The sequence below is a fragment of the Harmonia axyridis genome, chromosome 1, assembly GCF_914767665.1.
Source record: "Harmonia axyridis chromosome 1, icHarAxyr1.1, whole genome shotgun sequence".
NCBI classification, from domain to species: domain Eukaryota; kingdom Metazoa; phylum Arthropoda; class Insecta; order Coleoptera; family Coccinellidae; genus Harmonia; species Harmonia axyridis.
The window spans coordinates 86,416,317-86,438,366 of record NC_059501.1 but is presented as its reverse complement, the minus strand read 5'-3'; the positions used below and the strand labels follow the sequence as shown (position 1 = coordinate 86,438,366).

At 38.2% G+C, this 22,050-nt stretch overlaps 2 protein-coding genes across 5 annotated transcripts; one reads left to right on the top strand and one right to left on the bottom strand.

Moving 5' to 3' along the window:
* Positions 1-6: 6 nt before the first annotated feature.
* Positions 7-16,948, top strand: LOC123682127 (protein disabled). Of its 3 annotated transcripts, none has more exons than XM_045620552.1 (13): positions 7-162; positions 684-898; positions 1,013-1,156; positions 1,235-1,369; positions 1,423-1,653; positions 1,706-1,881; positions 2,057-2,241; positions 3,882-5,603; positions 7,488-7,721; positions 9,419-9,719; positions 11,005-11,198; positions 12,717-12,977; positions 14,053-16,948. In XM_045620552.1, the coding sequence occupies exons 1-13, from the start codon at positions 132-134 to the stop codon at positions 14,832-14,834; spliced, it is 4,611 nt and encodes a 1,536-aa protein (XP_045476508.1). In that variant the 5' UTR covers positions 7-131; the 3' UTR covers positions 14,835-16,948. The 3 variants fall into 3 exon arrangements, with proteins under 3 accessions (XP_045476508.1, XP_045476498.1, XP_045476516.1); XM_045620542.1 differs by lacking the exon at positions 7-162 and adding an exon at positions 188-610; XM_045620560.1 differs by lacking the exon at positions 7-162 and adding an exon at positions 263-610 and having other exon boundaries at positions 3,930-5,603.
* Positions 16,841-21,666, bottom strand: LOC123682162 (putative glucosylceramidase 4). 2 transcript variants are annotated; one of them, XR_006747790.1, is made up of 10 exons: positions 21,527-21,666; positions 20,770-21,091; positions 19,141-19,294; positions 18,705-18,995; positions 18,534-18,647; positions 18,336-18,480; positions 18,015-18,091; positions 17,563-17,843; positions 17,007-17,170; positions 16,841-16,961 (listed from the first exon to the last, which is right to left on the bottom strand). XR_006747790.1 is itself a non-coding variant. In XM_045620614.1 (9 exons), the coding sequence occupies exons 1-9, from the start codon at positions 21,564-21,566 to the stop codon at positions 17,077-17,079; spliced, it is 1,518 nt and encodes a 505-aa protein (XP_045476570.1). In that variant the 5' UTR covers positions 21,567-21,666; the 3' UTR covers positions 16,841-17,076. The 2 variants fall into 2 exon arrangements, 1 of the variants encoding a protein (XP_045476570.1); XM_045620614.1 differs by having other exon boundaries at positions 16,841-17,170.
* Positions 21,667-22,050: the final 384 nt, after the last annotated feature.

Sequence of the window (22,050 nt, the reverse complement as noted above, 5' to 3'; positions counted from 1 at the left end):
CATTATATTGTCATCTGGATTTAGAGATGAACGAACTGTACGTAGTGTTATCTCATCTCATGAATAACATCAACTGAAGGTTAATTATGAAAAATAAATAAACCCTAAATCAATTCCAACTGTTATGGAAAATGGGTATGAAAAAATTGGACGAACACATTGGTATGATATTTTTAGTTTTCCATCGAGTAAACAAACATTCCCCTATGATTCGCCTTTGTTTTCCAACATTAGTATACATAACAAATAAAATAACCTTAAAATCCGGAAAACTTGATCTTAAATTTTCTCAAACAAACCACCTGAAAGAAGATCAATAAATCTCTAACACCTCCTACAATGCGCATGGAAAGAGAAAACAACCCCCTGTTACATCGCACCCCCTGTGTAGAGTGGTTATCTTCAATGAACCTCAATCTAATCAATAAAAGATGTAACTTCAAAACGTTTACATTTTCAATTTCTCAAAAGATATCAAGTGGAGGAAAATTAATATGCATTATTTCGGGTGTGAATTAGTAATTTGAATTAGGGTGAATAATTATTTTTTTTAAATTGACCAAAATATTTAAAATGCAAACTTTGAGGAAGAAAACAAGCCCCTTTAAATGTAAGTGGATTATGTCAAAACCTAATTACAATCTTCAGGATATTATTTCAAATTCCAATTTATCCAATTTTAGACAAGCACGATACCTCAAGGTTTGGAGGAGAGGGGCAGTGTTTTAAAGCTAAGTTGATAGGAATATTGGAAGTATCTGAGGCAAGGGGAGACAGAATGTGCCAAGAAGCCCTTTCAGATCTTAAAATGGCTATTAGAGCCGCTGGTGAACATAAGCAGAGGATAACTGTTCACATAGCATTAGATGGTTTGAGATTAAGAGATGAAAAAACAGGTGTAAGTGTGTACTTTCGTTATGCAAGTTAATTATGGGATATTTATTTATTCCGAGGGAATATAAATCTCTATTTTCTATTGTGAGTGTATATAACTGTAAACTGTTTCTTATAGGACTGTTTGTATCATCATCCAGTACACAAAATTTCATTCATTGCCCAAGATATGACAGATTCTAGAGCTTTTGGATATATTTTTGGGTCCCCAGATACTGGTCATAGATTTTTTGGAATTAAGACTGATAAGGCTGCTAGTCAGGTAATTTTTAATTTGCAATAATATGATTTCTCGAGAGTTTTACATATGAATAAAACAGTTAATGTAATTTTTTTTTAGGTCGTCATAGCAATGAGGGATCTTTTTCAAGTTGTTTTTGCACTGAAGAGAAAAGAAATAGAATTGGCTAAACAACATTTAGAGAAAAACTGCTTGTATAATTCACCATTATTCTCTGATAGTTCAAGTAATAAGGTGAGAAAAATTTTACTTATGTTAGACACGTATTCAACTTTCAATATTTGCAGAGTGTAACTCCAGAACTTCCTGCAAAATACGAAGCTATAAAAGGTGACAGCAAAACAGCATCCAATTCCGTAGAGTCAAAAATGAGTGGTACTGCTGTTGCAAATCTAGTCGATCTGCAATTAGAACTCAACAGCTTACAACAGGGACTCAATCAAATGGAAAAAATCACTCCTTCTGAACCCTTCGGCTCTAAAGATGATCCTTTCGGCGATAGTTTCACTTCTTTCCCAGTAAGAGAAATTACAAGTAATTTTCAATAATTAGTGACCATGCAAATTTTAGAATCCAATTCTACCTCCACCTCCATCGTCTGGTAAGGAAAGGGGCTCTCGAACGTCAGACTCCAGTAATTTATTCAGTCCCAAGACACCTCATACTGGAGACAGTTTGGCAACATCAAGTGGACTAGACACTTATTCTTTTCAGAGTATGCCAGCAGCTGATTTCAAATTCTCCAGGTGATTTTTTCATTGAATGTTTATTTACCGCATTGAATTCAAAACCTAACCTAACTTAACCTAATTAATTTTGACATATTGACACATTGACATATCACATAAAATACAGATCTGAATCTTTTATTCGGCTCTTTCCGGAATTGAGTGATTAATAATGATCATCGGCACTTGGCAGAGATTTTAGTAGTAGCCATGAAGAACCCAGTAGCGGGGAATGGTTTACCCCTTCCAACAGCTTGTTCGAAGAAACAACATTACTATCAGACACAGCACAGAAGACAGCTAAAGATGAGAAACTCGAACAAACCAAAAAAGAAATATTATCGCAATTTGATGTTTTTACCGATTTAGATCCACTGGGTAAGTTCCTTTTTTCGATAATGTTTTGTGGTTATGTGTTCGTGATACTGAGTAGCTGAGCATGAGATATCGTTTGGAATGAAATGTTTCAAACTTTCTCCTTGTTCTTTTGTGCATCAAGGTTTGTTATGATTTAAGAATCTGTTGTATCAGGAATCAATGCGTTGTGAACTTTCTGGAGAAAGTTTGAAAATTATCTGATAGAAAAACAAGTAAGAGGTGTTCAAATTCAACAAATCACTGATTTTTGTAGTATTTTACAAAAATTGAAAGTTTAGTGGATTTGTACATTTCGAGCCGTTGATATTCAGTATGTACTACGTAGACTCAGTAATAACACTGCCCAACACAAATATTGGTGCCTGCTGTGCCTTAGTAGTTTTTGGCTGTAGAATCGAAAACAAAACGTCAGTTTTAGTTTATAATGTCTAGTTTTGAGATCCCTTTTAGAACAAAATGATCTTTTTATTCATTCATGTCTAAAACGCCTTATCAAAAACGAATAATTGAAAGAAAGGAATATTTTTCACAAAATAAATAGACATTAATATCTTTGCATTGAATTTTTTCTTATGCGCTTTTCTTGTATGGTATTTATGAGTATTCTAGCCACAAATAGTAGTTTGCCATTGTAATCTTAAAATAATTTTTTGAACGAAATTAAAAAATTTTCAGTAATTCATAAGTTAGCCTTATTTAAATGATAAATTCCCTATACATATTCGACAGATTCTATAGAAATCTCTTTTCTTTGATATTGTTCATCCATCGAATTTATATCCTGATGAAATCTATTTTGATTACTATCATTTAGGTTTTATGAGAATCTGTCTATGGGCATGTTAAAGGCATGGAATTTTTGTACTCCGAGATTTTCTAGCAATTATTGTTATTTGACCATTTTATGACAACAAAGAAAATTTTTGCAACATAAACAAATTACGACCAAACTGAAATATATTCAAACTATCTCATTGGTGCAGCCAATTTTGGATTTAAATGGTTGTTTTATTTAAGCCATTAAATTTACAGATAAACCACCCAAAGCAAGGCATTCACAGTTTAATAACTCCATAAATTTCTTCAAAAGCCATTTTATTTAATGTGTTATCTCTTTTATAGCCGAACATTAGTTGTCACACTATCGATAAATTTTTATCTCAAAAACTAAAACTGATATAAAAAACCGTTGAGCTGTGTTGGATTGCAGGATTATAACGTAGTGGTGGTAGTACATATGAAATATCATGTAAGATTGTAGTTTTCATTCGGTGTCAACAGAAGTCACTTGGTTGAGATTTTTGAAATTCAGAACAATTCATGGCTTTGAGTAATTTAGCAGTACAAAACAAAAAAATCGGAATCATCTAAAAGAGTTCCGTAATTTCATTCTCTAAAAAAATTGTAGCAGCTCATTCATTTACCAAAAAAAAAAAAATTATCAAAAAGTTGTGAATTACCATTCGGGCATTAGACAGCTGCTTGTAATCATGAACACCTGACTCCAACATAGCTGCCCAAACATCAACATCTCTGGTAAAATAAAATAAAATATAAACTACTATTGACTTTTGTGTTTTGTTGTTATCGTTTTGGTGACCTTTTCATCTCAGTTAGTTTCATATTTTATTTTACCTCAGGTACAGGTAGAAGTAAGCCCTATATTGATAAGAAACATTTCTTTCAAGAGCTCAAAAACCCACCAAAAAAAGTACTCAACGATTTGGTCCAACAGACCGAGAGCAAAGAAAAAGGCTCTAAATTGGCTAATCTGAGCACCACACCGAAAAGTTTGAGCGATTTCGAAACAGATCCTTTTGGTGAAGACCCGTTCGTATCTTTAGATCCTTTTGCTGAGACCGAATTTAAGCAGGATCCCTTCGAAAAAGATTTCAATGAGTACAAGAAAAACAAGATAGACGTTGGGTTTCTGTCAAGACCCCTTTCGAAGTCTCCCAACACCACAGCTCTGAGCAGTTTGTCATTGACCGGTGGATCTTTTAAGAATGTGCAGTTTAAAGATAGTGTAGAAGGTGGTGAAGTTAAGGATGAAACTGCTCCAGAGCCTCCTCCACGACCAGACACTGCTCTATTGCAGATTAAACCACCTCCTCTGCCTCCAAAGAAACAGGCCAATGATTTGTTGGTTAAACCACCACCCAGACCACCACACATTGAGGATTCTTTGTATGGTTACCTGGACAACAACTATGCTACGGTGCCTAGTGTCTATACTTCTTCTATAGTTGTGGAGAGAAGCCCAGCGTTACCTATACCTATGCGCAAGTCAAGATTTGACAGTGACTCTATAGCACCAGAGAGACCAGTTAAAGGAGGGATTAGTCAAAGCTTCGAAGATGATTACCTCACACCGATACAGTTTTCCAAGCCAGGAGAGTACAACGCTGCAGGTGGAGCTCTTCTTTTACCATCAACGAACTTGAATAAGTCACCTATCAATACTCAAAACATTACTGTGACATCTAACTTGAACAGTCGAATGAAAGAACAAAGTAACATACCTGATAGTCTGAGTAACAGTCTAGACGGATTGGACATAACCTTGAGTCAGTTGACCTTGAGCGGTTTGAACGAATTGGCTGTCAAACTGAATATACCTACGTCCCAATTGAGCAACATGACTTTGGTACAATTGACCGAATACTTGTCTAATGTGATAAAAGCGAAGTCAGAAGAGAAAGAAGCCGAGGAAGATAAGCAGAAGGAGGAGGTTTTAGAGTTCCCCGCCTTCCAAGCTGACTTTGAGACGAATTTCGATGGTGCTAAGCCTGTCAGTGGTGGGGAGAGCTACGACAGGTACGCGGTGTTCAGGGAATTAATAAATGAAGAGATTAAACAGACCAAGATAGACACTGAACCTCAGGAGTTCAAGGAAGTGGAGGTAGAGAAACCGATTGTCTTTCCTCCAATGGAGATCCAGTCGCCTATGACTGAGACCAAAACAGCTGAAGATAGGTACGCCGCCTTGAGGGAGATAGTGGAGGAGGAACTGATGAAGACGGAGAACAAAATAATTGAAGAGTCGCCTTTGGAAGAGAATGATGTGGAGCAGAGTGAGAAGAATACTTCTATCGTGCAGAGTGATGGTAAAAAGGATAAAGAGGGCAATGAGTCTTCGGAGTTGAAGGTGGACGGCAGTCTGAAAGATGGGAGATTGAGTCCGCCCAAGTCACCCTCTAAGTTCCTTTCAAAGAGTCCGATTTCCAACGTGATCACTGAGATTATACAGACCACAAGATTGAACTCGGGATCTTTGTCCGATATCATTAGTGGGAGTTCACCGGAAGTGGACAATATGATGGAGAGCTCTGAGGCTGGGAACAAGCAGATTGAAGCTACTGGTGAGTTATTTTTCGTCTTAATTAGAAATACACTGCGCAAAAAAATTAACGCACATTCTGAAAATCTCAATTTTAATGAAAGTTAACTCTACATTGACTTTATAACTTATTTTTATGTTCTCTCGGGAAGGTTTTGAACGAAACAAGACACATTAAATGGAAGAAAAATTCAGGATTTTACCGAATCTTATGTGAAAGAAGAGAAATAAACAATTTTCAAAATACTGGAATGCTGATAAGTGATTTAATACTTGGTATTTCCCCCCCTTGCGTTAATTACAGCTCGGCAACGACGGTTCATACTCAAAATGAGTGATCTTAAAATGTTCTGATCTAATCCTTCCCAGATTTCTCTGAGTTGGATTCCTAAGTCATTAAGAGTAGCTGGATGATTTTCTGAACTTCTCAGCCTTCTATTGAGGTTGTCCCAAACCTGCTCAATCGGATTGAGATCTGGACTTCTTGCTGGCCATTCCATTCGAGAGACTTCAACCTCTACAAGGTACTCCTGAACGATGCGCGCACGATGGGGTCTGGCATTATCGTCCATAAAAATGAAATGTTCACCAATGTATGGGGCAAATGGCAATACATGCTTTTCAAGAATGTTCCTTATATACCTATCAGCATTCAAAGCTCCATTATCAACGACCACTAGGTCTGTGCGAGCAGTCAAAGATATTCCACCCCATACCAAAATTGATCTTCCCCCGAAACCAGTAGTATTCAGGAAATTGCACTGACCATATCTTTCATGTGGACGCCTGTATACAAGGGAACGTCGATCACAATGGTAGAGACAGAATCTAGACTCATCTGTGAAGAGAATTCTTTCCCAATCAGCCTCTTCCCAATGGATATGCTCTCTCGCAAAATCCAAACGCGCCCTTCGATGGGCTGGGGTAAGAGCTGGGCCTCTTGCCGCGACACGAGGCCAAAAATCATATTCTCTGAGGCGATTTCTTATTGTCCGAGTGCTAATTTGCACCCCATGAGTTTGCTCAAGCTGATTTTGAAGGAGGCGAGCGGTTGCAAACCGTTGTCTCAACGAAGAAACTCTCAAGTAACGTTCTTGAATGACAGTTTTTACCCGTGGTCTACCCTGTCCTGGTCTTCGGACATTCATACCTGTCTCCCTGAATCGCTGCAACATTCTGGACACACTTGTATGGGAAACTCCAAACCTTTCTGCAATTCTTGTATATGTCCACCCTTCTTCTCGCAAAACTACCGCATGGGCACATTCCTCTTAGGTCAAATTGCGTATTTCGCGTTGCATAGCGATCGAGTGTAGAAAATCAAACGAAAGAAAAACTATTGATCACTAGAATTGATCGAGAACAGCTGATTTCAGAATGGAGCCAATAATACATTCAAAATCTGATAATCTCATCTTTTTTTATTCCTGCTGGGAAAAAACATCTGTATTGAAGAAAAACGTTGAAAGTGGATAACATATGCATGCTTAATTCTGATAAAAATAATTATCATTGAGAACACCTTCAGTTGTAGAATAAATTTGAGATTTCCATAATGTGCGTTAATTTTTTTGCGCAGTGTAGGTGAAGATTGTTCGGCATATAGTTTTTCTAGGTTTGCACAACAACGTGAGATATTGTTATCGAAGATTTCGATTAGATTTGTTTTTATTTATATTGTTTGTTGTTGATTTCGCGATTTCAAGTTTTTCCTTGAACAAAACGTTAAACACCGTGTTTATTTTAATGCAGTGGCGTGGTTAACAATCGAGTAGTGGCGTTTTGTACTAAATTAAGGTTTCATAACCTTACAGATATGATTTAACCTAACATAACCTAAAAATTAGTCACGTCGAATGTCAACTAACTCGACCACAGATTCCCCACTGACCGTCTGTCGTTGCAGGAGAGAGTTGGGCCATTTTCGACCAAACGAACACCCCGCAGGAGTCTGTCAGGGAGAAGCAGGCGGTGCAGAGTGAGGAGGGGCTCTCCTGGTCCAGCGACTCCAAAGATGGCAACGGTTCCCCTTCCGACTATAGGAAGGGACCGGACTCGGAGAGCGGCGGCGATCGGTGGCCGCGCAAGTCAGTCAGGAAGGACCAGGAAGGGTGGTGGGACACGTCTGCGGAGCCGGAAAGTAAGTGGTTATTTCGATGAACCCATATCTTCAATTTTAATTTTTCTTGGTTCTCCTGATTTTCGAATAAGTCTGGCAACATCACATTTTAATCTTCCTACTAAATGAAAAGTATGAATGGAAGAAGTAAGGCTAACGCTTACCTTGTACAGGGTGGGCAAATGAGCGAGGTAAGCGGCTATATCTCAGGATCCACTCATCGTAGATACTTGGGGTAAAAAATGTTACCACTAAAGTGTTAAAGAGAACACAATGGAAATTGTTTTGAAGTTCATACCTCTACCGCTAGGGAGCGCAATAGCTATCGTCGAGTAGAAAAATGAATTTTACTCGAAAATGTTTCATATGAAGTTGAAGAAATAATATCATCACTGTAATCCTTGGAAAATTCTTTATATTTTTGAATTGTCACTTTCGATTTTACGACATCAAATAAGGGTAGGTGAATGGGAGAAATCTGACTGATTGAAACGCCTGTAACTTCAGTTTGGCTCAACATTTTTGAAAGAATTAGATCTCGTCTGAAAGATAATATCTTGTTGATTGAGGACAAAATATAGTCATAATAAATTTGTTTTTGCTGCTTTCGATAGGGGGCGCTAAGTCAGAAGTTCATTGTTTTGTTCATTTTACTGCGAAATTTCAAACAGAAATTCCATCAAATTTGAATGAAAACACCTGAAGGTCGCAAAGCGATAATTTTATGCGTTCTGAAGTTATGACCGAAAAAAGATATTCTTCAACTGATGCACTGCGAAAAATCAAATTGTGTTTTAAGTTCTGACAGAAACAGAAATCTCATCAAATTTGTATAAAAAAACCAAAAGGTCGCAAAGCGATAGCTTCAGGCATTCTTGAGTTATGGCCGAAAAGAGATATTCTTCAACTGATGCACTCAAAAACTAAATTGTGTCTTCTTTCGGCCATAACTCCAGAACGCATGAAGCTATCCCTTTGCGACCCTTGGTTTTTTCATACAAATTTGATGGGATTTCTGTTTCTGTCAGAACTTAAAGACACAATTTGGTTTTTCACAGTGCATCAGTTGAAAAATATCTTCTTTCGGCCATAACTTCAGATCGTCTGGAATTATCGCTTCTCGACCTTCAGGTTTTTTCATGCAAATTTGATGGAACTTCTGTTTCTGTTAAGAAAATCCTATCATTACATTTGAAATTTCGGAGTAAAATGAACAAAACAATGAACTTCTGACTTAGCGCCCCATATCGAAAGCAGCAAAAACAAATTTATCATGACTATATTTTGTTCTCAATCAACAAGATATTATCTTTCAGACGAGATCTAATTTGCTCGAAAATGTTGAGCCAAACTGAAGTTACAGGCGTTTCAATCAGTCAGATTTCTCCCTTTCACCTATCCTTATTTGATGTCGTAAAATCGAAAGAGTCAATTCAAAAAGATATAGAATTTTTCAAGGATTACAGTGATGATATTTTTTCTTCAACTTCATATGAAACATTTTCGAGTAAAATTCATTTTTCTACTCGACGGTAGCTATTACGCCCCCTAGCGGTAGAGGTATGAACTTCAAAACAATTTCCAGTGTGTCCTCTTTTTTACCGCAAGTCTCTACGATGAGTGGATCCTGAGATATAGCCGCTTACCTCGCTTATTTGTCCACCCTGTACTCATATAGCATGAACAAGACCAATAAGCACTCTTGTACTTTCTTCCAGTGCCGTATAGCTCATCGAATCGACGTTCCACTGATAGCTACGACGATGAGTACTACGAGTGCTACGAGAGGCCTAGAAGGAGGAGACAAGGCGGCTGGGGCGCCCACGGTGGTCAGGTGGGCGGGCACTCGTCAAGCTCGAGGGACGTCAGTCCGTGGGAGGAGGAGCCGAAGAGGCGGGAACCTAGGGAGAGCAGAAGTGCTGAGAGGTTAGGCTGGTCCAGGCCTCCCAAGCCACAGCAGTTTGACAGGTATAGGGAGAGGAGGCCTACGGATAGCTGGGATGAAGAGGACGAGTATGAGTAAGTTAAAATGTCTTTTGAAAAAAAATGTACTAGGTAGAAAAATCTGTAGGAACGGCAACGATTTTAAGTAAGGGGTGTTTTTTTTGGAGGTATATAACTTTAAGTTGGCATTACATCATGAATAGACTCACGCATGAACAACGCTTGCAAATAGTGCAATTTTATTTCGAAAATAAAGGTTCTGTGCGGAATACGTATCGCGCACTACGTCCATTTTATTTTGTTTAGCGATGAAGCGCACTTCTGGTTGAATGGCTACGTCAACAAACAAAACTGCCGTATTTGGAGTGAAGCTAATCCTCAAGTGTATGTCGAAACACCGTTACATCCAGAAACACTGACTGGTTGGTGCGCTTTATGGGCTGGTGGAATCATTGGTCCCTACTTCTTCAAAAACGATGATGGCCAGAACGTTACAGTCAATGGTGATCGGTATAGAGCCATGATTACTAACTTTTTCATTCCTGAATTGAACAACCATGATGTCCAGGAGCTGTGGTTCCAACAAGACGGCGCAACATGTCACACAGCTCATGCCACAATCGATTTATTGAAAGACACGTTTGGAGATCGCCTAATTTCACGTTTTGGAACTGTGAATTGGCCTCCAAGATCTTGTGATTTAACACCGCAAGACTACTTTCTGTGGGGCTATGTAAAGTCATTGGTCTGTGCGGATAAGCCACAAACCCTTGACCATTTGGAAGACAACATTCGCCGTGTTATTGCCGATATACTGCCACAAATATTGGAAAAAGTCATCGAAAATTGGACGTCCAGATTGGACTACATCCGAGCCAGCCGTGGCGGTCATATGCCAGAAATCATATTTAAAATGTTATGGCACAAGATTATCTTGCGGATAAATAAAATTCATGTCAATCGAATAATCCATCGTTGTTTTATTGCAATTTAAAGTTCTATAGCTCTAAAAAAAACACCCTTTACTAATCTCGCTCTTTGAATGGTTTGATAATGCTCAGTAATGTGAAGCTATTCTGTTATTAAAATATTATGGAAGTTTCATATCATTAGTATGAAAATGAAGAAAAACGTAACGTATCAAAGGACAATGGCGATAAAATACACAGTCGTATAGACACATAGCTTCTAGCTAATACAAGCACCGACATATTCACTCCTGGCAAGAGATCAAAGTTTGATAATCTTGAAAAATCGTTGAATATCTAGTTTCTTGTTAACAAACTGGCATCATCGCCTTATATCTATCCTTTCTACTCCTTATTACCCAGAATTGCTTATGGAAACTTTAATCTTTCAGGTACGACGACCCAAGAAAATTCCACTGGTCAGAAAAATACAACAATAGGGAACCGGACAGGTTCTGCACGGGGGGAAGGGACATCGACAACGAGCCCCGGACGAGGTGGAACGACGAGGAACGAAGGCGAAGAAGGAGGAGGGAGAGCGAACGGGACCATCGATGCTGTCCCGACTGGGAAGAAGAAGAACACGGTGGGTACGGCCGTCATATTGATTTTATTAACCACCGAAGAATTCATATCGGCATCTTTTTCCTTTTGGGCCACTGAATTTCAGGTAGCAGCGAAAGTAAAGCTAGAAGAAGCACTGGCACATTGAATCCTGGTGACTGTAGAAAATTGAAGATATTCTTGAATTCGTAAAGAACATCGGTATAACGGATTATAAGGGGTGTTTTTTTCGAGTTATATAACTTTAAGTTGGCATTACTGTTCAAGATGGCGACCGATTTAACAGCTGCCAAGTGATTTATTCTCAGTTTGGTTTGGCAATTCATCATGAATAGACTCACGCCTGAACAACGCTTGCAAATAGTGCAATTTCATTTCGAAAATAATGGTTCTGTGCGGAATACATATCGCGCACTACATCCATTAGCGATGAAGCGCACTTCTGGTTGAATAGCAACATCAACAAACAAAACTGCCGCATTTGGAGTGAAGCTTATCCTCAAGTGTATGTCGAAACACCGTTACATCCATAAAAACTGACTGTTTGGTGCGCTTTATGGGCTGGTGGAATCATTGGTCCGTACTTCTTCAAAAACGATGATGGCCAGAACGTTACAGTCAATAGTGATCGGTATAGAGCCATGATTACTAACTTTTTCATTCCTGAATTGAACTGCGGTTCCAACAAGACGGCGCAACATGTCACACAGCTCGTGCCACAATCGATTTATTGAAAGATACGTTTGGTGACCACCTAATTGCACGTTTTGGACCTGTGAATTAGCCTCCAAGATCTTGTGATTTAACACCGCTAGACTACTTTCTGTGGGGCTATGTAAAGTCATTGGTCTATGCGGATAAGCCACAAACCCTTGACCATTTGGAAGACAACATTCGCCGCGTGATTGCCGATATACGGCCACAAATGTTGGAAAAAGTCATCGAAAATTGGACGTCCAGATTGGACTACATCCGAGCCAGCCGTGGCGGTCATATGCCAGAAATCATATTTAAAATGTAATGCCACAAGATTATCTTGCGGATAAATAAAATTCATGTCAATCGAATAATCCATCGTTGTTTTATTGCAATTGAAAGTTCTATAGCTCTAAAAAAACACCCTTTATATATATAATATAATCGCTGCGGCCTCATATATTCAGTTGCCTATGCTTGGAAATCTCAAATGTCTGAAATGCGGTTTGATAACATGCCCTCTCTCTTTCTCTCGAGGTATTGCGTTGCACCACCCCACTGATGTAATAATAAGCACAGAATAGAGAGGTAATACCTCTCTATTCTATGTAATAAGTATGGCAACTTGGTGGTATCTACCACATCGCGTGGCGACATTGAAGTATAATGGTTGGATTCATATCCCCAGCGGTGCCGTTCTGTCGAGTAATGCGTAGCTTGCGGCGCCATCTCATGGGCTAGCACACAGTCACCGCAGCAACGGGAATGCTCTCCGAATTAAGCAGATTACGAATCTCATGCCTCGCCACTGTTACTGTGAATCTTATGTATTTTTTCTTTGTAGACAAACCTTCAGGCAGGTACAGCAGCTCGGGCAGATGGTCCAGTGCCAGCACACCACCCGGTCCGGGAAAGTGGAGGGAGAGAAAGCATGACGACAGGTACTACAGCAGGGAGGAGTCGCCGTGGGAGGACGAGTACCCATTGGAGAAGGAAGAGGCGCATCCTCCTCCCCACTACATGCAGTCGAAGCGCAATTGGAAACGCCCCAACAGTGCCTCGGAGATGGAGAGGAAGATCGGAGATTTCAAATCGCGGCATCTGGGTAAGAAGAAATACCATAATTCTGTGGATTTTTGGTGGTGGATAAGATGTTTAAAACACTGGTGTATTCACTGAATAGATTTCGTTCAAGCCGATTCTGGCTAATCGGCTCGGCATGGGTCCCTTTTCCCCCTTAAGGTGGCGCTATACAAAGGATTGACCTAATAAACTTAATACTTAATGACTTAATAAACCACAGTGGCAAAAATTCGTTCAAATTGAGCCTAAAAATGGCGATCCATATGGCTTTACCATAGAACTTAAGAATAAACTTGACTGAACTGAACTGACACTTTGTCACCGCCATATTTAGGCTCAGTCAATTAAAAATGAGATCACGCGTGTTGTAATTGTGGGTTATTAAGTCACTGTAGATTGACCAATCAACCGCAACATGTCAAAAGTCGCTAATCTTGTTTATTATTGATTTAACCTCAAAACACTACATTGACAGCAAGACGACGTGAGCGCCACAGGAAACGATGCGGAAATCAAGTGAAAAGTGACCAATACCATTAAAATTCAAGAAGGCCCCTTTAATCTTAAGGTTTTTCAAGAGTAAGTGAGCATACCAGTGTTTTAGACATCTTAGTGGTGAAATATGCGGTTGTCTGCCGATTGAAATATTGCTTTTGTTTTAACTAGGACAAGGGGACAAAATTGGAATTTGATTAGTCAATCAGCCTTATTTTAATAGCTTAACTGGCACTGCTCAATACCATGCTCTAAATTACTCATTTTATGAGCCCCTCCTTCCATTCCTGCTGCATATCCTCTCATTTTAAAGTCGGGAACATTATTTCTTGGTCGTACTCGAATTTGTATATTTTTGAGTTTTTGCAAGTGAAGTCATGCTATCATTTTGTGTGAATTTTCATCGTTTTATAGTATAGCATAAAAATACCAAAATAATACAATGCAGACGTAGCTGATGCGTCAATCATCCCGATGTTTTTGTTATGTCTTTAGAAGAATGCATAAAGAGCTTATATATTTTCTATTACAATATCTCTAGATATTGAACATGTGTGTAAATTGTCACTACATTTACATAAAAAAGATATACTTTTTTTTAGCTGGTAGCGACGGTGAGCGTGACAAGCGTTACAAAGGGAACCGTCGCTCCAGAAGCAGAGACTCCCAGTACTCGGAACCGGCATACAGGCACAAACCTGACACCGGTTCCCTAACCCGGAACAAACCTACTCATGGCCAATACGCCAAACCATCTCAATTTGAAACAGACTTCGCCGAGCCTAAGAAACAACCAGACATCGGCCCAATCTCCGATCCCAAGAAGACCTTCACCCTGCAGAGCCGCAAGAAGAAGGAGGACCGACCAAAGGCGGAAGAGAACACCAACACCTTCCCCAGGAAGTCTTCGAAGCCTAAACAGGGCTTCGACAACAACTTCGAGGACGGACCGATGGAGATCCCGATGGCTGTCAAGACGGCGAAGCTTAGACAGCAGCTGTCAATGATAGAGCTTCAGAGAAAGGTCGGGAAAGACGCGAAGCCACGTCCTTATCAAGGACGGTCGAAGTCGCTGTTCGAGGACGACTTTTCCATGGACAAAGTGCCGGAGGACAACTCCATCTCAGTGATCAAGGAGGAGTTGACCTGCGAGGAAGGCGATAGCTTCGAGTTCTCGGTCCAGACCTCCAACAGGCTCAGCAAGAGGTTGTCAGGAGTGTTGAGGGCGGATCTGAAGAAGTCGGAGTCGGTCAACATCTTCGGCAGGGAGAACGACCCCTTCGACGACGACTTCTTCTGCGAGGAAGGGGGCGATGTGCGCATGTTCGACACTAGTGATAAAAAAGATTTAAAAAATGGTGATAGTAAATGGACTGACGACTAGGGGATTAGGGGTAACTCGAATCGATGTTTTCAAATACCTGAGACTTGTTTTTTAAAAATAATATGGCCGGGCTTCACGAAATTATCTTTTGGTGCCTTAGTCTCTTAATCGGGGATGGTGTGGAGGTTTCGGTTGCTCTATTATTTCTATTGGTTGGATCAACGCAAGTCCCTATCCGCATTTTGGCGGAACATTTGGCGTTCTTGCGTTGGCATCCTTGGATATCTGCCAGTTGTCATCCATTTGGTTTTCATTTCAAATATTCGTCGAGTTTTTGTACATTTATGTTCTAAATTTCTATCGATGCTTTTTTATTATTAGTGAGCAGAAAAACTGAACACTCGACGAATATTTCTTGAGAATTGACAAGGCGTTTGAAGTATTCAAGAAAATCTTCTTCTGACATTCTGGTTCCTAAAGTTGTCATAGTGGTTCAGCAAGTTCGAATGCTTCTGTCAAGGTCACAAAGTAGTAGATTGACTTCCGCGGCTGATAGTTCATAGCTCGGCTAGGAATTCAGCTAAGGCAGTCAATCTATTTGGCTGCCGAGTTGAACACACAATTTTTTCCTCTGATTGTTTATAATGATACATTTAAGATATTGTATTTCCAAATGTATTGATTAATTAAAACAAAAATAAAAACGCAACTGTTAGAAAGATTATGGTTGCTATGGAAAAGTTCATAATAATTATAGTTTGACAACTTATGAAAATAATCATTTTGCTGCCTAGGCGAGAAAGTCCTTACTTTGCTGCCTAGTCAGGAAAAGTAATACTTCAGTCAATCGGAGAAAAAGAAGTTTTCAGAAGTGTTGTTCCACTATTTCGCTGTAGGGTACGCAGTAATGTAACTGAGGTGGCGGTGGGACACAGTAACAAGGCCTACAAGTACACTTGGTTCTCCTTACTCACATAAGACCTGACCTTGAGATGGTTTACTGTGGCTAAGGAGTGTTTGGATACAAATAATTATACAGGGTGCTCCACGGCTAGCTACCGCATTCAATTGCCAGAATGTTATGTAATTCAGTTTTTTAAGCTGCATCTTCCCCATTTTGCAAATTTAAGGTCGTCTAGGATGTTTAGACTATGTTTGAAAACCTTGACTTTGAGTACATCACAGATTAAAAGCAGAGTCCTCCTCTATGCAATACTTACCCCACCTTTCTGAAGACGCCTGTTGCATTATAGGAGTTTTTTAAATGTAGGTGCTAGCCGAGGTCCACCTTGTACATAAACCAATGAATTAATAAATTAAATTTGTACTCCAAGAGGGCTGTGGGTATTAGCAATATAATGAAGTATCAAGAATTGCTGTTTCATGTCCTGTGCAAGGTTTAAGTAGATATTAGGAATGTAGGTATTTATTTAAATGAAAAAAAAATGATAATCGTCATGATATTGAAAATCCATAATTTTTAGCTTTATCAATCTTGAGATAAGATAATGAAATACAACCTCCTGATATAAATCACACCATACAGTAGAATAAAAAAAACGGCCACGCCTAAGAAAAGATAATTTTTGACCCTACAATGAACCAATAGCGAACACTTAGAAACATTGAAGCTGCAAAAAAATTTACTTCCTGTTTGCCACTGCTCATTGAAAAGTATCCACTTTTAAAAATGAGTCAGGTTCTACAATAAACGAACAAGGTATAGGGGAAATTTTAAGAACTTTATTCCAGTCATAAATATACACATACAAAATAGCAATAATAACTTGTGAACTTATCAAATTTTTTATTATGCGAATCCAGTGCAATCGAACAAGATTTTATTCATTAATTTTTACTGACTGATGATTGTTTTTGTTGATATGATACAACCTTTTTCAAGTGTTGTAAAAGATCAAAGATCTTTTACGTCAAAAGTTTTGAGGACATTCAATTTCATTCAATTGAAAGAAAATCTTCCAAAAAATCCACAAAGACCATGGTTGAATGATTTTACTCAAAAAACAAGAGCAATTCTTAACCGAAGCACTATAACGAATCAACAATAATTCTCATTTTTTATTTATAATGTTATTTATAATTTAAAATACATATTTATTAGAATTTAATTGTTTTATGTATATTGTCCAATTAAATAAATTGTTTTCCTATGAGAAGTCTTTTACTCTATCACTTTGAGATACAAACAGAAGAACTCAAATATTCAAGTATTTCATTACAGATTGATTTTTTTTTACAATTGGAATAGATTTACAGATTTTCTTTTTCAATATCCTGTGTGTCAGTACATAACCGTAGTGATGGATTTCTTCTCCAAATTCAGATTAATGATTTTAGAACCATCCTTCACACTAACAGATACACTATTTTTATTCCTGTAAAACGTGTTAGTTTAAAAACATTAAATTACTCTTTTACAATTAGGACTAGGAAATTCTTGAAAATGATTTAGTCTTGGGTCTCTTTTTAAAAGTTGTGGTCGATGGCGCAAAGTCTGAATAATACTTATGAAGCCATAGTTTTGCTTGCACAGTATTTTTTCCCATAAAAAACAGTAATTTCAACAATAAGCAAAACTCGTTTTACTATCGTTAAATATTTTAACCCAATTCTTTATTTTTTTGTAACCGTCCTTTAAATAGGAGAAAGTTAGTTGTGTTTTACTAAGTTTATCCAAGTTATTGAAATATACAACCGAGTTTTTGAGTATCTTCAATAAAAAAAAATTGAAAATGTTCTAGTTGAAAAATTTTTAAAAAGTACTTACTTGTTGAGCAACACTAGCACCATTTTGTTGTCTGGTCCTGGCCTAGTAAAAGCCACCATCGGCAAATTTAAATTCGATACTGCCTCAATTCTAACAGACCCTACTGGAATAAACTTGGAAAAGTGGCCTATAGCGTAGTACATTGGTTGTTTGTAGAATTCTCCTGCAGTGGAGTTCACTATGATTGGGGAATCAATGTAGTTCTTTATGAAAGTTGGACCCCCTTTGAGGTCCAAGGCTATATTCCAGTCCACCCAGCCAGTAACCCAGTTGTTGAGGTTCTAAGCATATATTTTACAGGTAAGTAAACATAACCTAACCTAAGTTTGTAGTGAAAACATTTCCAAGAATATTGAAATAATGGACCTTTAAAAACTTATTATACATTAACTATTTTCAACGGAACAATTAATTTATGTAGAATTATCTATGAATTTGATCTGAAAACTTACGTCTATTATATCATTTGCATATTTTTCCCCTCTCTCCCAAGAGCCCAAGTCAACGTGTTTGTTCCAAGGATAGAAACCTGAGAAATAAAAAAAAGAATTCGAAATAATTCAATTAGTCGATTGAATTTTGTTGTATTCATCAATAATCAGCTAAAATGTAAGAAGAAGAATTTAAATTTCAAATAATCCGACAAAAACCTAACGTTGCAAGTTCTGGAGATTTAGCTGGCCATTGGATTCGGCGCCCGTGGCTAGGATACTGATTGGAAAAGTAGAACATTCCTTTTTACTTTTTGACAAAAGCGTCAAATGTATACCTACCACTACTGGCTTCCGTAGACAATAAGAATTTATCTGGAAATCTTTGATGTGCTCCAGTTAAAACTTCAGGAGAAATAAACGAATTTAAATACCAGTGGACAGCAAAACCGTCAACATAATTCCTTGTCGTCTCATTCTGCATCAACTGTTAAAAAAAATGATACAAGTATTTGAAGAAAAAACATTGAATTCGCTTACATTGGTCAAGTAATCAGAAAAGAATACTCTCTGATCATCTATAGCCATCAGTTTGATATCAGAAAACTTAGAGGATCTGAGAGTGGGTGCTAAATGATCCTTTATCCAAACACTCTGTAAAAAATCATGTTTGTTCAGGATTTATAGGTCAGTATTGTTTGTGTAACTTACAGCAGTGCTTGAATTCCAACCAACAGATGGTATTTTGGTGACTGCCGTCAATTTCGATAATAACGGTTCATTTCCAGTAGTAATACCCCAGAAATCGAATCCTTGTTTCTTGTACTCCTCCAGAAATTTCAAGAAATATTTGGCCCATGTTTGGTAATGCTCGTTTTTGAGGGAGCCTCCTTCATATCTTCCGTTATCCTTCATCCACTTTGGAGCTACCCAAGTGGATGTGAAGAACTTGAGTTGTGTTTGGTACATGCTCAGATTACGTGCGATTCTCATGAGAGGTATCTACAAAACCATGCAACAAGCTGAGTAATACCTTGAGGTACGTTTAAATTTGGGCAAGGGTCTACTGGTATTAGTCCACCAGCGCAATCAAGAAGCATGTGCTAGAGCACTCCAATTGCTGAAGTGAACTCTTTGGCATACTCACCTTGTACTTGAAATCTTCCTCAGCCAATTTGAAGTTGGCCAAGTCTTTGTCTTCGGAACCATCGTTATATGAGTAACCGTGGGTCGAAAAGTCTGTTCCACCCATTGGAACTCTACAAATGCTGTACATTGATCCCATTCCTGTGAAATAGGACCTAAAAAGGTTTGGAAGATGTTGGTGATTCTTTCATTCGAGATTCATATTATTAAATACATTTAAAGGGTTTTCCAATAAGAATGGTAAAATGGTTATAATGGCAAAGCTGTGTATTATTTGTTGACATTTCTTATGTCATTGGTGTTCGATAGGTTATGCCATTTAATCATGGCTAGAGGCAAGAGAGTGCCTGCTATGGGTGACATATTGGTATTGCCGAGAAAAGCATAAAGGGTAACACCCATTGGGCCTGAATCCTTTTGTGGCCTTGGAAAATAATAGTTAAGTGCAGGAGATCAGAAATGGAAACACAGGAATAAAAGATCCCTCTGAAGAAATACTCTGGCACTTTCTACTGCTGGTTCAAATATCTCCTTATCACATGGGCTTGATGGCAGATTAAAATTTGCAGACCCTGCAAATCTGACATGGAAACAGCTGAATAAAAGATCCCTCTGAAGAAATACTCTGGCACTTTCTACTGCTGGTTCAAATATCTCCTTATCACATGGGCTTGATGGCAGATGAAATTTGCAGACCCTGCAAATCTGACATGGAAACAGCTGAATATATACTATGCAAATGACCAAAATTGGTCAGTCTAAGAAGCACACTTCCTGATGCATTTAAAGTAAAGGCTTCCATGAAAGTTTTGATCAGATTTTTAAGCGAGATATAGGACTGAAAATCAATTGGTCGCAGTTCTTAAATCCAGCTTTCTAGCCAACCGATCAAAGTGAAAGCCAGGCCACGCTGAGGTCCCTGAAATCATATACCCAGGGGTTCCTACTGACATGGGAGTGCCGTAATACCATAAAGCAACTGATAGCCAGAGGCAATAAAGTAACTTTACGATGGGTACCACAGGGTATTGTGGTACTGAAGGAAATGAAAAAGCCGATGAACTTGCGAAAAGGGCATCAAGGTTGACACCTGTTGGTCCCGAGCCCTTCTGTGGGCTTGGAAAATACCAATACAAGACAGCTGTCCAACAATGGGAGAGGGAAATAGGAAAACCCTCTGGAGGAACACTCCGGGTCTTGCTAAGGCAAAGAAATTTGTGGTGCTTTCACCGATAAGAAAGCTCTTGAAGCTATCACGAGCTGTGCTTCGAGTAATGGTGGGACTGCTGACAGGACAATGTCAAATACCTTTTGTACTGCATGGGTAAGTCAGCAGATGGGATCTGCAGACTCTGTGGAAAGGAGGTAGAAACAGCCGAACACATAGTGTGCAAATGCCCGGAGCTGACTTTTCTAAGAACCACTCATATGGAAAAGTCAGTTCTGGATACTCATGAAGTAATAGCCAAGGCTCCTAAAGATGTCGTCGGTTTCATTAACACCATCAACGGCCTCCCTTGGTTTGTATGAATAAGTAGGGTTAAGAATAAAAGATCAACTTGGTCGCAGTTCCCAGCAGGCTAGCAGAGCTGCAGTTAAATTAAAGAAACAAATAAATATCAGTAGGTACCTCATCAAATGATCAGCGGCTCTTGGGGGTAAAGACATGATGTTGATACCAGCAGAATCTGTCAAGGCTCCTCCAAATCCATTGATACTCTGATATGTGTTATTTCTATTGATTATTATGAGGTTTGAGCTACTTGCTGAGGTTTCAAATTCTTGAACCGTTTTCCTATATCTCGCTCCATCTTGGGTTGAGGTTACTACGTCCACTTTATCCGGTGTAATATCAACAAAATAATAATCGCAATGTTCGGAATTGCAAACGCAAACTCTTTTATTATCACCATAATCTCTAAGCAGACAGGAGGTATCTGCCTTAGCGAATGCTGAAACAAAACAAAAAATGTATCTAAGTTTACCACGACACACTTTTGGATAAAGATTACGTAAGACATCAATGGTCCTTTAGTTAAAGACCTTCAAAATAAAGATGAAGAGTAATGGACAATAATTATTGATCTTTAGGAGTCGAGTGATTCTGATCTCCTTGAAAATTTCATTAATGTTTTGTTTATCGTAAAATAAAAATATCATTTTTTTTGCACATGAATTAAACCACTATTCAAAATAATTGAATTGAGTTAATTATTTGGGGGATTAATTGGCTTCTGTACCTGATTTAATTTAATTAATATTTGATCTCCAAGAGATGCTTTGTGGATTTTTTTTTTTTTTTTTGAAAAATGTTATAGAGGAAAAGTTACATTCTATTTTTGACTAATCCAAAGGTTTTACTATCGGTATAGCCATAATTTACTTACCGACCAGGAAAAATTCACAAATTATCAGTAACACCCACATTTTTCAATAAAGACAATAGCCGTTTTCAGAACTGGATAAATAGGTGATTGTTTAAGATTAGATTACGGATATTGGGGAATTCATCTGAAAATTTCATGGAAAAATTTGATTGAAAATTCAAGTGTTTTTATATATACTGCCACTTCAAATTTAGGCACATAAACCAACAAAAAAAATTCTAAGTGAAAAAATTACAAAGAATGATTTAGGCTAAAAATGTTTTATTCAACAAAAATTGAATAAACTTGAAAACTTTACAGATATCGACCCAGCTTAATGAGAGACGAAAGTTGTATTGCATAATTACTATAATTTACCAGATAGAGAAATACTCAAGTAATGAGCTCAATTGATTCATTTTACTAGTGTTCACTGACTGTAAAATATGTATATTACCAAATATTTGGTTCCAAATCAAGAGAAAGTACAAAAATTTGAATAAGACGTACCAGAATATTGAGTTTTCACTGATAACGAATAGAAA

What these genes read in the sequence shown, in the direction of transcription:
- LOC123682127 (XM_045620542.1), top strand. Translation starts at nt 574, where the DNA reads ATGCAAACTTTGAGGAAGAAAACAAGCCCCTTTAAAT. An exon ending in GATGAAGAGGACGAGTATGA is followed by an intron (nt 9,720 to 11,004) that starts GTAAGTTAAAAT and finishes TTAATCTTTCAG; the next exon opens with GTACGACGACCCAAGAAAAT. An exon ending in CTGGGAAGAAGAAGAACACG is followed by an intron (nt 11,199 to 12,716) that starts GTGGGTACGGCC and finishes TTTTCTTTGTAG; the next exon opens with ACAAACCTTCAGGCAGGTAC.
- LOC123682162 (XM_045620614.1), bottom strand. Translation starts at nt 21,566, where the DNA reads ATGTGGGTGTTACTGATAATTTGTGAATTTTTCCTGGTCG. An exon ending in AGGAAGATTTCAAGTACAAG is followed by an intron (nt 18,996 to 19,140) that starts GTGAGTATGCCA and finishes ATGGTTTTGTAG; the next exon opens with ATACCTCTCATGAGAATCGC. An exon ending in ATGCAAATGATATAATAGAC is followed by an intron (nt 17,844 to 18,014) that starts GTAAGTTTTCAG and finishes ATATATGCTTAG; the next exon opens with AACCTCAACAACTGGGTTAC.